This window comes from Trichomycterus rosablanca, chromosome 10 (assembly GCF_030014385.1).
Source record: "Trichomycterus rosablanca isolate fTriRos1 chromosome 10, fTriRos1.hap1, whole genome shotgun sequence".
Classification (NCBI taxonomy): Eukaryota; Metazoa; Chordata; class Actinopteri; order Siluriformes; family Trichomycteridae; genus Trichomycterus; species Trichomycterus rosablanca.
The window spans coordinates 19,824,732-19,837,865 of record NC_085997.1 but is presented as its reverse complement, the minus strand read 5'-3'; the positions used below and the strand labels follow the sequence as shown (position 1 = coordinate 19,837,865).

Below are 13,134 nucleotides of genomic sequence, written 5' to 3'. Positions count from 1 at the left end.
CCATAGCAAGGCACAGGTACAAAAACTATAGTTTTCCATGCACTTAATAAAGGTAAATAATTTATATATTCATACTTGCATACATTAAGGCATAAATCCACAATAAACCCAACACACCTGTCTCTCACATCACTAAAAAGGTAATCAGGCTGGGCAGGTGGTTTTCCCGGTTGAACATCAGTCTCAGCTCCAGCCAACAGATCCATTACATAGTCACATCCGGTCAGATCAGACCAGCCCTCTTCAGCCAGCATTGATAAAGACCAACCCCTTTGCAGCTCAGGAACGCCCCTGCAAACAATCCACATCACCATGATTAAAATACCAGAGGAGTTGTTTTTTTTTTTAGTATTTTTCTCCTGTTTACTTAGAATTCGGTTTACTTTTTATTTATTCTTCATTCATATATCTTCACTCATTTACATTCACTCACACCTAGCAGCAATTCAGAGCATTAACCAAGTCACATCTTTACATACTGACTGTGGTAATAGATGGGTCACTCACTCATTTTCTGAGCCGCTTATCCTAATCAGGGTTGTGGGGGTGCCGGAGCCTTAGCTCTGGACCCCAGCTCTCAATGGGTGCAAGGCACACAGAAAAACCCTGAATAGGGTGCTAGTCCATCGCAGGGCAGACACACAAACACATTCACACCTTAACATACACATACACATGTAAGGGCAAATTTAGTATTACCAATTTACCTGACTGCATGAACATGGGAGAACATGCAAACTCCACACCCACACCCAGACCGCTCCTGTCAATCAAAGCCAGGAACTTCTTGCTGTGAGGCGACAGTGCTACCCACAGAGCCACCGTGCCACCCTTATGAGTTTCTAACTTGTCAAAACATTTACAACTGCACTAGTGATTACCAACTGAAATCTAAATTTTCTGACGGGTCTAATATGATAGATGTACTATGACAAAGTAGTGAAAACAGCAACAGAAATTCCTCCACTGCACACCAAAGAATGTACTCCGTTCTCTTATGGCGTGTTTAGTGTCTTGTGACAACATTTCATGGTCCGATTATTTTGTTCGCACCAGAGTTCGAAACTCCCTCTGTAACAAACTGGGTTTGTTTTAATCAATCAAAGCTGACAAACCAAAACATAAACACAACAGTTAAATTGGAGGATGGATTGGCCCAAACCAGTACTAGTTTAGGGGTGTAAATACAAACAAGTTTATGAATATGAATACATTGTTTAAACACCACAGTCTGTTGATTTCAAGACTACTTTAGGACAAATGTTGCGTATACCAAAATGTTGCGTATGGTCAAAGTAAGTCCAGAATTTTCCTACTGAAATAAAAATGTCACATTGTTTTCTACTGTTACAATCTTCCTCAGAGTCTGATCAAAGTACACACTGGATTGTATATACGTTATATTGCCAAATGAATGGGTAAACTGCCAAAGAAGTTACTTAACAACCAATAGTCAGTGGAGTGATACAGATGTGATAAAAACAACATGGTTATATATTTTTAACAACACAGTTGCATGGTTGGAACTACTACTCTTGTACAAGTATTTATTTTGGCGGTATTAACTGCTTTGGTTACTATCTTATATTATTTAATTTTTATTTTATATTATATTATTTTTAGACTACTGTCACAGAGCTGCTCTACAGACAGACTAAGGAAATCCTTTGTTCCCAGAGCCATTAGGCTCTTTAACTCTATGCAGGGGGGGGACAGGGAGGAACTGAGGAATGAATGTAACAGAATTGCGGCACATGTACATGTACAATAATCTATGTATGTGGGTGAGCACGTGTGTGTTTACACATGTGCACATGCACAGACAGGCACATCCGCACCTTATGTACATTAATCTGCACATTTTCGTACTTTTTCTTACATTTCTTATATTTGCACTGTGGTTCACTTTATAATTCACTTTAAATTCACTTTAATTCATATTATAATTTACTTCATAATTTATATCTTACTACTGTGACTTATATTTCATACTAGCCTCGCAATGTTAACTGAAACTACACCTCCATATGTACCATATTTACCCTCAGGTCCTGTTGTTGTTGTGTGTTGTCCGAGTGTTGTTGTGGTTATACAGATACTTTTTTTGTATAATGTAAATCTCTGTAGTGTGTACTATTACTTACTTTTACTTACTTTTTGACTTGATTTATGTAACTTGCTACTGAGGCCTCAATTTCCTTCGGGATCAATAAAGTATCTATCTATCTATCTATCTATCTATCTATCTATCTATCTATCTATCTATCTATCTATCTATCTATCTATTTCTAATTCATTTAGTATTTCTAGGTTCTATAAACGGTTTGTGGATCAATAGAACAAATATGTGAAATATAATTCAATACTGGTCATTTTAGACCAGTATTGGTTTGGTCCATCCCTAGGACACAAAAACTGACAGCTCATGGCTTATATGTATAACATAACTACAGGCTATGATTTATAAGTCTGCAAGATCAAAAAAATCTTTACTAGTTGTGTCAAGAAAAAGGTAATCATAGCTTTGTTTACCTAAAGTTTAGAATCCAGGAAGCTAGTTGTTCTCCTGTGGTCCAGGACTCCACCCCCACTGTTAACTTTTCCTCTGCGAAAATACAGACATATTAAATTCAGCCATGTCAGACTTCAACAAATACAGTTGTCACTAAAACAGCACCTCCTACTGTCTGGATTAGGTGCTGGAACAAGTGGTAAAGGAATACAAAGAGAATAGAATGGTACACCACACATGCCAGGCACTCTGTAATAATCCACTTCTGACTGGTATAAGGATGCAGCCAGTGGCTTCACATGTTGGTGTGCTCGGTGTGGGTGTCGTGCAACTGGCCGAGGTCACCAGAGGAATTTAATTCATTTGAATTGGGACAATGCAAAAAAGGTTAAATCTAAACATAATAATAATAAAGGAAGGAATTATGAGGCTTTTCCAAAAAGCTAAACAGCATATACAATTTTTTCAAATTGCCATATGCTGAGATTTGTAATTTCAAAGACAAACAACAAAGTGAATTCTAACCATTAAAGGTATTAACCTCCACCACCATCTTCCCTTTTCTCTGATTAGCAGTCCACTCCAGCTGAGTAGGAGGGCGGTGTCTGCAAGCAGAAGCAGGCATCTGGAGAGACGTAAGCAGTTTATGCTGACACAGAGAACGATATTCACCTGGACCTTGGTCTGACACATACCTGGGAATTACAGAAGATGATAACTACACACAACACAACACAGAAGATGACTAATCACTTCTAAATTTCCTCAACTTATAGGTATCAGTTTATTAGTATCAGTATGAGTAACAATTTAAACTTACACTTGTATATTTAACTGACTGGTATACTGGCATATATTAGTGTATTAAATATTTTACACTTCTCCTATATTACTCTGCATGGTTATCCTTATACACATACTTGAGCAGTGGCTTGTCTAGGGAAGGGGATGGGGTAAAGGCACTAAGGCAGCAGGCCAGAAGCAACCAGCCCCTCAAGAAGCCATCCTCGCCCTCCCGACCCCAGGTATGATAGAGTAGCTGAGCCAGAATCTCATCTCTGAGCGAGGGTCTGTTTTGGCCTTTCTCCACTATGTAATTCCCCAACATCTGCTTCTGCCAGTCAACTAGCTCAGAGCCTTCACAAAAGCGTAGAATCTGAAAAATGTACAAAACCTCACAATATAAAACAGGTCTCAGACCAAACTTAAGAAAATATAAGACAATCCTCCTTATACTGACCAGTTTGTACAGCTCCAGAGCATTACGGGCATCACTGGCGTCTAGAGGGGTCAGTGGTCTCTGAAGTGATTGACCCTGAGGCTGACACCAGCCATCCTGTTAACAAAACAATCATTAGCATCTAACGTTTTTGGTTTCTCCAAACTAGGGAGCATAACAAAAATATAATTAAAAGTTACATTTTTTACATTAAGATTTATATTAATAAATAAAAAAAAAGTTCACTTCCCATTTGCCAACAACAATTGATGCCAAATAAGATTAGATGGCCATAAGTATGTGGACATAATCTTTATTATTGGGTTCAAGTGTGCATTTGCCACACCTATTACTAACGTGTGTATAAAATCAATTACATAATGAAATTGAGTTCAAGTGCATTGGCCACACCCAACATGTGTATAAAATCAATTAGATAATAAAATTGAGTTCAAGTGCATTGGCCACACCCATTACTAACATGTATAAAATCAATTATATAATAACAATACATGCTTCTAACTTAGAAACAGTTTAAGAAAGACCCATCTAGCATGTTCCAGCATGTCTGTGCCTCTGAGATTTAAAATTCATTATTTTCTACCCATGCAGTTGTCTAAGCAAGGTCAGGTTTTTAAACATGTACTTTAAGCTAAAGCTACAACCAGATTTCTGGGTAATAAAGAAAGCATTGTAATTTAGCAAAAAGTGAATCAATTGAAATGCACCAACACAGAACCACTGCCAAGCAGATAGTATTTAGATGGTGACACTGACATTGCAGTAAGTGTAATCACTACAATGGGACAGTGGTAGCCTATTGGGATACGTGAAGAAAGAATTTTGTTGTACTGTACAGCAGTATATGTATATATGACAAATAAAGGCATTCTATATAACCCACTACAAGGAACAGATTTGCAGCATTGCAGGGGGTTGAGAATAGTCCATTAAACAAAATTTCCTCCAGAGGCATGATCTGCGATTCAGAAAAATCGATGGATATTAGCTGTACTCTCTAACTGTAACTTCTACTAGCTGTGCCAGCAATGTAGTGACCAATAAGTATATATAGTTGAACTCAACACTTCTAAAAACATCTGGACTCCTTTGCGAGGTTGGTTAGAGAGTTAAAAAACCAAGGTACGAGAGTCTATATGTGTTTCTAATAAAGTGGTTATTAAGTGTATAATTGTATGTATATTGTACCTTTAGAACTGTGTTGGCATATTTAGAAAATGGGTAGCTGTCAATATTAGGTGGTAGAGAGAGGTTGTGCTCTGCTTTGACTTGTGGTGGTGCTACTTCTGTGACCTGTGACCCATCCGGGCGTCCTTTCAGAGAACACAAAAAACAAGGAATCCAGCAGACAATCAATACACATTTTAATAATACCCTTCATTTTTTAACACAGTAAACAGTTGTGCTTTTACCTGATGCACTGTGCAAGCGGGCTGACAGCTCAGCTGGGATCTCTAACATTCCCACATTCTAAAATGTTAGAAAAAATACAACAAATCATGTTAGCAACACCCTGGCATCTAAAACAAAACCATAAAGCTGAACCAAATGAAGAAAACATGAGATCATACCATCTCTGGTTTGGTAGACTGGGCTTTGGCCACCTCTTTCACACTGGTTCTCTTTTTGTGTTCCTGTAACATCAAAGCAACAACTGAATTACTGAGTCAATAAACGATCAGAGTCTTTGTTAGGAATCACAATACATTTTTATTCCCATGAACTTCTTTTGAGTTCTTTTGTGTTTTATTCTGGTAAATCATAACATGCGCTCTCAGTTCCATTTACCTGTGCTCCCTGCAGTTCTATGCTATCCTTAGCAACTGTGTTTCATTTATAGTACCGGAGCCCAAACATCTAAGACACATGGTAAGAAAGTCCACAAGGCCAACCCTAATTGAATCACCTGTTTTTTATCACTCACCATGGCTACGACATTGCGTTTTCTTTATCATGGTTTCTATCCTGAGAGAAAGCTATTACATTGATTTTACATTTTAAAAAGAAAATTCTTGAATACTGAGGTGATTGCTTCATCCAATATTTTTATTTATTCTTCAAATAATTTTAAAATAGTATTCAGTTATTATTAAACAGTTTAATCATTATACAGGAAATAGGTGGTGGTGCAATAAACATTAATAAAAACATAATAATTATTCATCATAACTGAAGACTAATCTTTTTTTTTCCCCCAATTTTTCCCGCCTAATCTAGTCATGTCCAATTACTCTGATTGCGTCCTCTATACTGATTCGACCCTTCACCACTGACTGAGGATGCCTCTCAACTGACATACGCCCCCTCCAGCACGTACAGTCAGTACAGATTGCATTTTTCACCTGCACGAGTCGAGTTCATACACTTGACGGGCACTGTGTATGGAGGGCCACACCCCCATCAGCATTATGGGGGCGCCTGCTCAGCCCTGAGCAGGCGCCATCAGTCAGCCAGCAGGGGTCGCAGTTGCACCAGTTATGTGGACCTATGATCCGACTTTCTTACCCTCTTACCCTGAACAACAGCCAATCGTTGTTCATTCTGCCGCCCAGCCCTGTCGGTAATTTGGATTTTCCTGTTGAGGGTCGTGTCCAAGGTTCTCTTCCATGAAATTCTGGGTTGCTTCCTTTAGGTTTAAGAAAACTTGTCCTAGATGGTGTAGCTAAATTTGCAGATAAAGCTTTCAGATACCCTCGACAATGGTCATGAGTTTAAGTCATGACACAAAGAAATGGAAATTTGTTCCATAATAGAAACAAGGGGCTTATCCAGTCAGAGCTGCTGCTTCTACTGTATTAGAGAAGCCAGTTTAAGTTGTTTGGACATTTCACAAGTATGCCCCCTGTTTTGCTTCTTCTGGAAAAGTTTCAGGTACCCCTGGATAGGAAACAAAGGCAGACCCAGTGCCCACTAGAAGTATTGTATCTTACAAATGGCTTGAAATATGTGGCTGGGGATAGACATTAACTTTTACATTTTTGGCATTTAGCAGACACTTTTATTAAAAGCAACATACAGCTGTGACACCATACAGTCTAAGCAATTGAGGGTTTAGGGCCTTGCTCACAGGCCCAATAGTGGCAACCTGGCAGTGATGGGTCTTGAACTGTCCACCATCTAATTACTAGTCCAGTAGACTACAATTGCCCTATAGAAACAATCTGGACAGACTTGATAAAAGGTGCTAAAAGGTGACAAGAAAAGGTACATTTCAGAATTTCCCTTTCTAAGGTTTTTCATTTATGTTATCAATAGTACATCTAAATTAACCAATGACAAGAAGGAAGTAATTAAAAATAGCTGAAACAGCTTAAAGATTACTATAGTTTAAGATTATTTCAGTGACAACACACTAAATAAGTCTAATCTGAAGAAACCACTAAGACCTTTTAAAGAACTGTATATGTTATTTTCTGCTCTGACACCAGTCAAAGATATTTATTCACTTCATATATCTACCTAAACATTTTCGCATTAATGTATTATGCATTTACTTAGAAAAATCAATAAAAATATAATATGTAAAATAATGAAACAAAACATACCAAAACAATAATCACTTGGGTGAGCAACAGGGAACAGATATGTAACTCCTCATTAAAGTTTGAAGTCCAAAAAGGAAAAGAGTTTGACAAGGCGTGGGTTAATGTGAGCGTGAGAGAGAGAGAGAGAGAGAGAAAGAGAGAGAGAGGGAGCAAAGATGAAAGTGCAGGTAGACAAGAGGAAATGACCTTAGCTCTAACAATTTAGATGTCACTCTGAATAATACCAGGGAGCGCCCACTCCCTGTTTGTTTGGAAAGCCTTACCTTATTTAAAACAGTGTTGATATTCCTGTCTGTAGCATTCAAAACTTCATGACAAATTAAGGGAGGCCTGATTTTTTTCTTTTGCTTTAATTCTTTTAACCTGCCTTATACATCTTCAGATTTTTAGAAGGCCAGTAAAAGTAAAACCTTTGTACTTAATGGAATAAATTTGAAGCATTATTTAAATTATATATAACACTTATTTTGTTACCTTCCTGATTTCATATTTTTGAATACTTTCAGTTTGTAAAACAAAGCATAAAGTAAAATTGAGTGACATGTTATAATAATCAGATATTATAGTCTTTTCAGTCTTTTACATCTCTGTGGAGTTCTTTAGCCCAAGCTTGTAAGCAGAACTGCTTTAAGTAAGATACTTTCTAGTCTTGCTACAGCATTTCTATTGGGTTAAAGTCAGGGTTGGCCAGTTTAGAGGTGTTACAATTTAAATGTGGATCTGCTTATGTGTTTGGAATAATAATCCTGCAGCATAAACCAACTACATCTTGACTTTAGCTAATGAACAGATGACCTTATATTATTCTAAAAAAGGTCTGATCTTGAAATTCATCTTTCATTTGACTATTGCAAGTCCATCCAGGTCCTGATGGAGTGAAGGACTCCCACTTCATTATATTACCACTACCTGGTAGTTTCACCACTGTTTCAAGCAATAATAATTATGGCTCTCACTTTAGATTTGTTATCCTTTATTTAAAACATTTGGAATTTACTTAAATTGCATTTCAGAATACATGTTTAATGATTGATTGAATGTACTGTATATTTACACTACATTAGGATTTCACTTTATTCCACCCCTGACCAATAAATTTTAGATACAAATTATTTATGTAATATGTTAGAAGAAAATGTTGATTATAACTATTGATAATAGTATAATAATATTACCTATATTTTGTAATATTGTAACAATAGCATAAATACACTTTATGTACATATAGTTTTATGGCATAATATTATTTTGCATAAAGAAAGTAATAAAAATAATAAAAATTAAATAATATAAAAATAAATATATATATTTTAAATTGTGGATGTGTTACATGTTAGGATGTTTCTTTCTTTAAGCTTTACAGCTTAATACCTAGTAAATAATATAAAAATAGGAGTATACCTGAAAGTTGGCAATGTAGTAACAATTATATACATGTATCTTTTTAATATTAAAAGTTAGTTATTCATACTAAATTGCTGTGGCCTGTTGTGTATGCTAATTCTAATTCTATATAAATGGCAAATCTGGAAGGTGTGTAGTAATATAATAAGAAAAGCAGAGTTCAGTTCAGACTGATGGGTGAGGTTAACATTTATAGCACCATTTGAGCAATAAACTGGCACTGGTTGCCTAGTTATGGGTTATATACAGGACATAAAGTGACAGACCAGGAAAGAGAAAGAGAAAGAGAGAGAGAGAGAGAGAGAGAGAGAGAGAGAGAGAGAGAGAGAGAGAGAGAGAGGAAAAACAAACACCTACATAAACTGAGAGTGTTGTGAACCTACTCTTAACTTGCAAATCTTTATTGTATTCCTGGTGATCATCATTGCTGCCCAAAACTGGCTAAATGAGTGCTTCAGTCTCTTATAGTATTTCCTGCAAAAAATGGTACATTAAATATCTTATCGTGTTTTACAATTAAACGATTCGTTAACTTATTCATTCAATCATTTATTATTGTATTTATTTATTCATTAATCTTTAGTAACAACTAAAAAAATTATTAGGGTCATGATGGCTCTAGTGCCATATGGAAACACTCAGCAACACATTTTAATAACTGTTTAATACAGTAGCTGAGGTAGAATAGGAAAATGTTAAACTCATTTGTTACCTGGCCTGGTGACCTCTTATGTGTGACTGGATAATAATGGCTTTCTGTTTAAAGAAACGAAAGTTGCGTCTGCAGATAAAGCCACGGATGTTTCTTTGAATGATGATGGCTGCCCAGGTCTGAGTGCTGGTCCATTTTTCCTCCACCAACCGATACAAAGTTTCCTTCATAAACACCTAAAAATGTGGACATTCATTCATCATTGTGATAATTTGTAAACACTAGATAAACACTACATGCCAAAACTATGTGAACACCTAATCATAATCTTTTGGGGCATCCTATTCTTCAACCATGCATAAAAATGACTGATCCCCCCTACTATTCTAGTAATCTTTTTTTCCACAAGATGTTGGGGGTGTATCTGTGGTAATTTGTGCCTATTCAGTTAAACTAGCATTTGTTGGACAAAAAGATATGGCTTGCAAAGGACATCGTACTTTCAGTTCATTCTAAAGGCATTCAGATGTTCTTTTAGTCTAAACTCATCTAACATTGGCTTTACAGACCTTGTTTCATACACAATGGTACAGACTTGCTGCTACAAATTGCTGCCACAAAGTTAAAAGTGTGTGTTATATATGATTTATTATTATTTATAAGTGATTTTATAACTTTGTTTGTCAGCAATGAGTCATCTAAAACACCTAAACCCATTTATTTGTGAGTGGTGTCGACATACTTTTGTCCATATAGTGTTTCAGTTAGTCTTAGCAAAATTGTCAGTATACTGTACCTTAGTCAATCCTAATTGGTACTGACCATCTTCAGCACCAATAAACTCCAAAAGGGCAACAACCTGCTCTTTATCAGAGAGATGTACAGGACGCTGAGCTAACAACACACCATACCTGACATAAGAGAGAATAACAGGGACAGAGAAAGCCAAAAATAAAATAAAAAAAATTAATAAAAGAAGGAACACATGGTTGTTGTTTAATAAATGGCCATTCACTGTTCTGTATTAAAATCTGTACCTCTCCATAAACTGCTTAAATTGTATACGAATGGGAAATCCCTGTTTTCTAATCTGAACAGTCTCTAGGATTCCTCCATGCTTTAACTGTGTGGAGATGTAGTCCACATCAAACAGTCCAGGGTGCTAGGACAGATCAAAGAGAAAAAAAACCAAATTCTTAATTAAACATTTTTACAATTAGAGCACCTCATTTAAAATGATTAAAAGTAGTATTTGTAAAAATGTTTACTATGTTTTTAATAAAATAAAATCCCTAAAACAACTGTAGAACATATTTATAGTGGAAAAAATATTTCCCTCCTGACTTTTTTCAAAATTTTTGCAGATTTTGTCACACCACTAACATTAATAATAATTTTTAGAAAACGTTTAGAGAGAGGAATTTATGGTTATGTATTACTAACACCATTGCTTTACTGAGTAGTCTATTTTTTTTATTTAACTTTTTAAAAAATAATCTTAATGCTAAAAGTAGCTTTATGAACAGATTATCAAAATTACATTTAGTTTAGCTTGAATATATTTCAGAAAATCCTGTGTGTGATTCCAAGGTGGAGCAGTTTTGGTACTTTCTGTGTGGAGTTTGCATGTTTACCCCGTGTCTGCGTGGGTTTCCTCTGGGAGCTCCATTTTTCCCCCACAGTCCAAAGACATGTAATCAGGTAAACTGGAGATACTAAAATTGCCTATTGTCCTTAAACATATTGAATCATGTGTAACCTGTAACTACATGTCCTACATGTCCTGTAACCAAAAGTGTACATTATGTTAATATGCTAATAACCAAACAAAATGAATATATTAATTTTCATTTCATTTTTTATTAACAAGGTTTCTCTGGTGGAATTTTACGTCTGGAATTACATACAGTAGCTCTGTAAACAACTGCTATTTAACTATAGAGCAACTAAAATTGTTAGTCACTTTAAATGTATTGTTTTCCCCCATATTTTTTTATAATGGAAATTTGTTGATTTTTTATCTGTCAATCATCAAACATACAACACAGATAATAAAGTTACTTAAGTACATTTAGGACAGGCAAGTGCACAGATGGACCCCTAGTGGTGCTCAAGCACCTGCCCTTTTGCCCTAGATGAGAAAAGTGCCCTTTTTGCTGGAACCCATTTTTTTTTCTACATTAATCAATATTAAAAAAAAAAAATTACCCTCTCTGTCATCAATTCCCCCCAAAAAGTGTTTTGATATCTGAGGGGCATTTATTCTTGTGAGAATTCTGCCCCGATCTGATCCGCGCCCTCCTCCTCCTCCTGTTACACTCATGCAGTGCTGAGCACCAGGCCAAACCGCTGCTACACACTAACTACAGACAGGTAATCACAGTGTTTCATACGGAGAGCATCCATGCTTAACACAGAGCCTACATGTTCTGTACTCATGAGTCAGGAAATACGTGATTTCAAAGCCTTGTCCAGCGGACAGATAGACAGAGAATTTAAAGACAGTTTTACTGTTTTACAAATTAGACAAGTTCACTAGTTTTGTTTCATTTAGGTTAAATGTATTTATTTAAAGAAATGTTAAAATGAACCACTGATCAAACGCCAACTTCAGCTCACGCGTTAGGGAGCGTCATCAAACTAACAGAAACACGTAGGAAGCATTTACTGTGCACTTATGACCGAGAAATAAATCCATTCAAATCTTTTAATATATTGATGGAATCATGTCAAACTATTTTTTTTATAAATATTAATGTTCCTCACAACCTACAAACCTTGTTTTATAGATAATGCCTTTATTTTGTTTATTTTATTTCAATTTAGAGTTAAGATCAATAAATCCATTATATTTTTATATTGGAGACAAATAAATCTATTAAACTCTAATATAATTTATTATAATAATGTCAAACTATTTTTAATATACACTTATTAATGTTCCTCACAACCTACAAACTTTGTTTTATAAATACTGCTTTCATTTCAAGTCAGGGAAACTCTTTGCCCAGGGGACCAGACTATCCTTAATCCATCCTTGATTGATAGGCTGAATACTTTAAATGCTATTGAAGTCATGAATAAAAATAGTTTTTTTTTATCATGTAATACAGTGTAAATGTGTCAGTTTAGAAGCTGTAGTGTGTAATATGGGTTACACTTGATACAATACAGCTGTTTTGGAGCAATTGGATGCATATTGTAAAAGTTATTGAAGTTTTAATATGCTGAAAATTTTAAATGTTATTGATAGGCTGAATACTTTAAATGCTATTGAAGTCATGAATAGAAATCGTTTTTTTTTATCATGTAATACAGTGTAAATGTGCCAGTTTAGGAGCTGTAGTGTGTAATGTGGGTTACACTTGATACAATACAGCTGTTTTGGAGCAATTGGATGCATATTGTAAAAGTTATTGAAGTTTTAACATGCTGAAAATTTTAAATGTTATTGATAGGCTGAATACTTTAAATGCTATTGAAGTCATGAATAGAAATCGTTTTTTTTATCATGTAATACAGTGTAAATGTGTCAGTTTAGGAGCTGTAGTGTGTACGAGAGGGGCCCAGACTATCCTTAATCCGTCCTTGTCTATGATATAGAACAGCATACAAAAAATGATGAATAAATAGGAAAATGTTATTTAGCTGTCTATTTGATTTTATTGGCATAATAATAGGCCCATTGTTAACATTAACTACCCAAAGTGGGTTTCTGATTTGAAATCAAAGGTAGGTCTTAAGTTGAGCTACATGACAGTCTGGTGAGGTAAACTGATAC

At 35.6% G+C, this 13,134-nt stretch overlaps 1 protein-coding gene across 1 annotated transcript in view; it reads right to left on the bottom strand.

Annotated features, from left to right (window-relative positions):
* myo15b (myosin XVB) overlaps nt 1-13,134 on the bottom strand; it is a 62,253-nt gene that overhangs the window by 25,209 nt on the left and 23,910 nt on the right. The window contains exons 20-31 of the mRNA XM_063003934.1: nt 10,391-10,515; nt 10,150-10,264; nt 9,414-9,589; nt 9,085-9,175; nt 5,324-5,386; nt 5,165-5,222; nt 4,941-5,065; nt 3,753-3,848; nt 3,433-3,668; nt 3,038-3,207; nt 2,533-2,605; nt 118-291 (exon numbers count right to left, since the gene is read on the bottom strand). Coding sequence (XP_062860004.1) covers nt 118-291; nt 2,533-2,605; nt 3,038-3,207; nt 3,433-3,668; nt 3,753-3,848; nt 4,941-5,065; nt 5,165-5,222; nt 5,324-5,386; nt 9,085-9,175; nt 9,414-9,589; nt 10,150-10,264; nt 10,391-10,515 — 1,502 coding nt within the window. The remainder of the gene's footprint in view (nt 1-117; nt 292-2,532; nt 2,606-3,037; nt 3,208-3,432; nt 3,669-3,752; nt 3,849-4,940; nt 5,066-5,164; nt 5,223-5,323; nt 5,387-9,084; nt 9,176-9,413; nt 9,590-10,149; nt 10,265-10,390; nt 10,516-13,134) is intronic.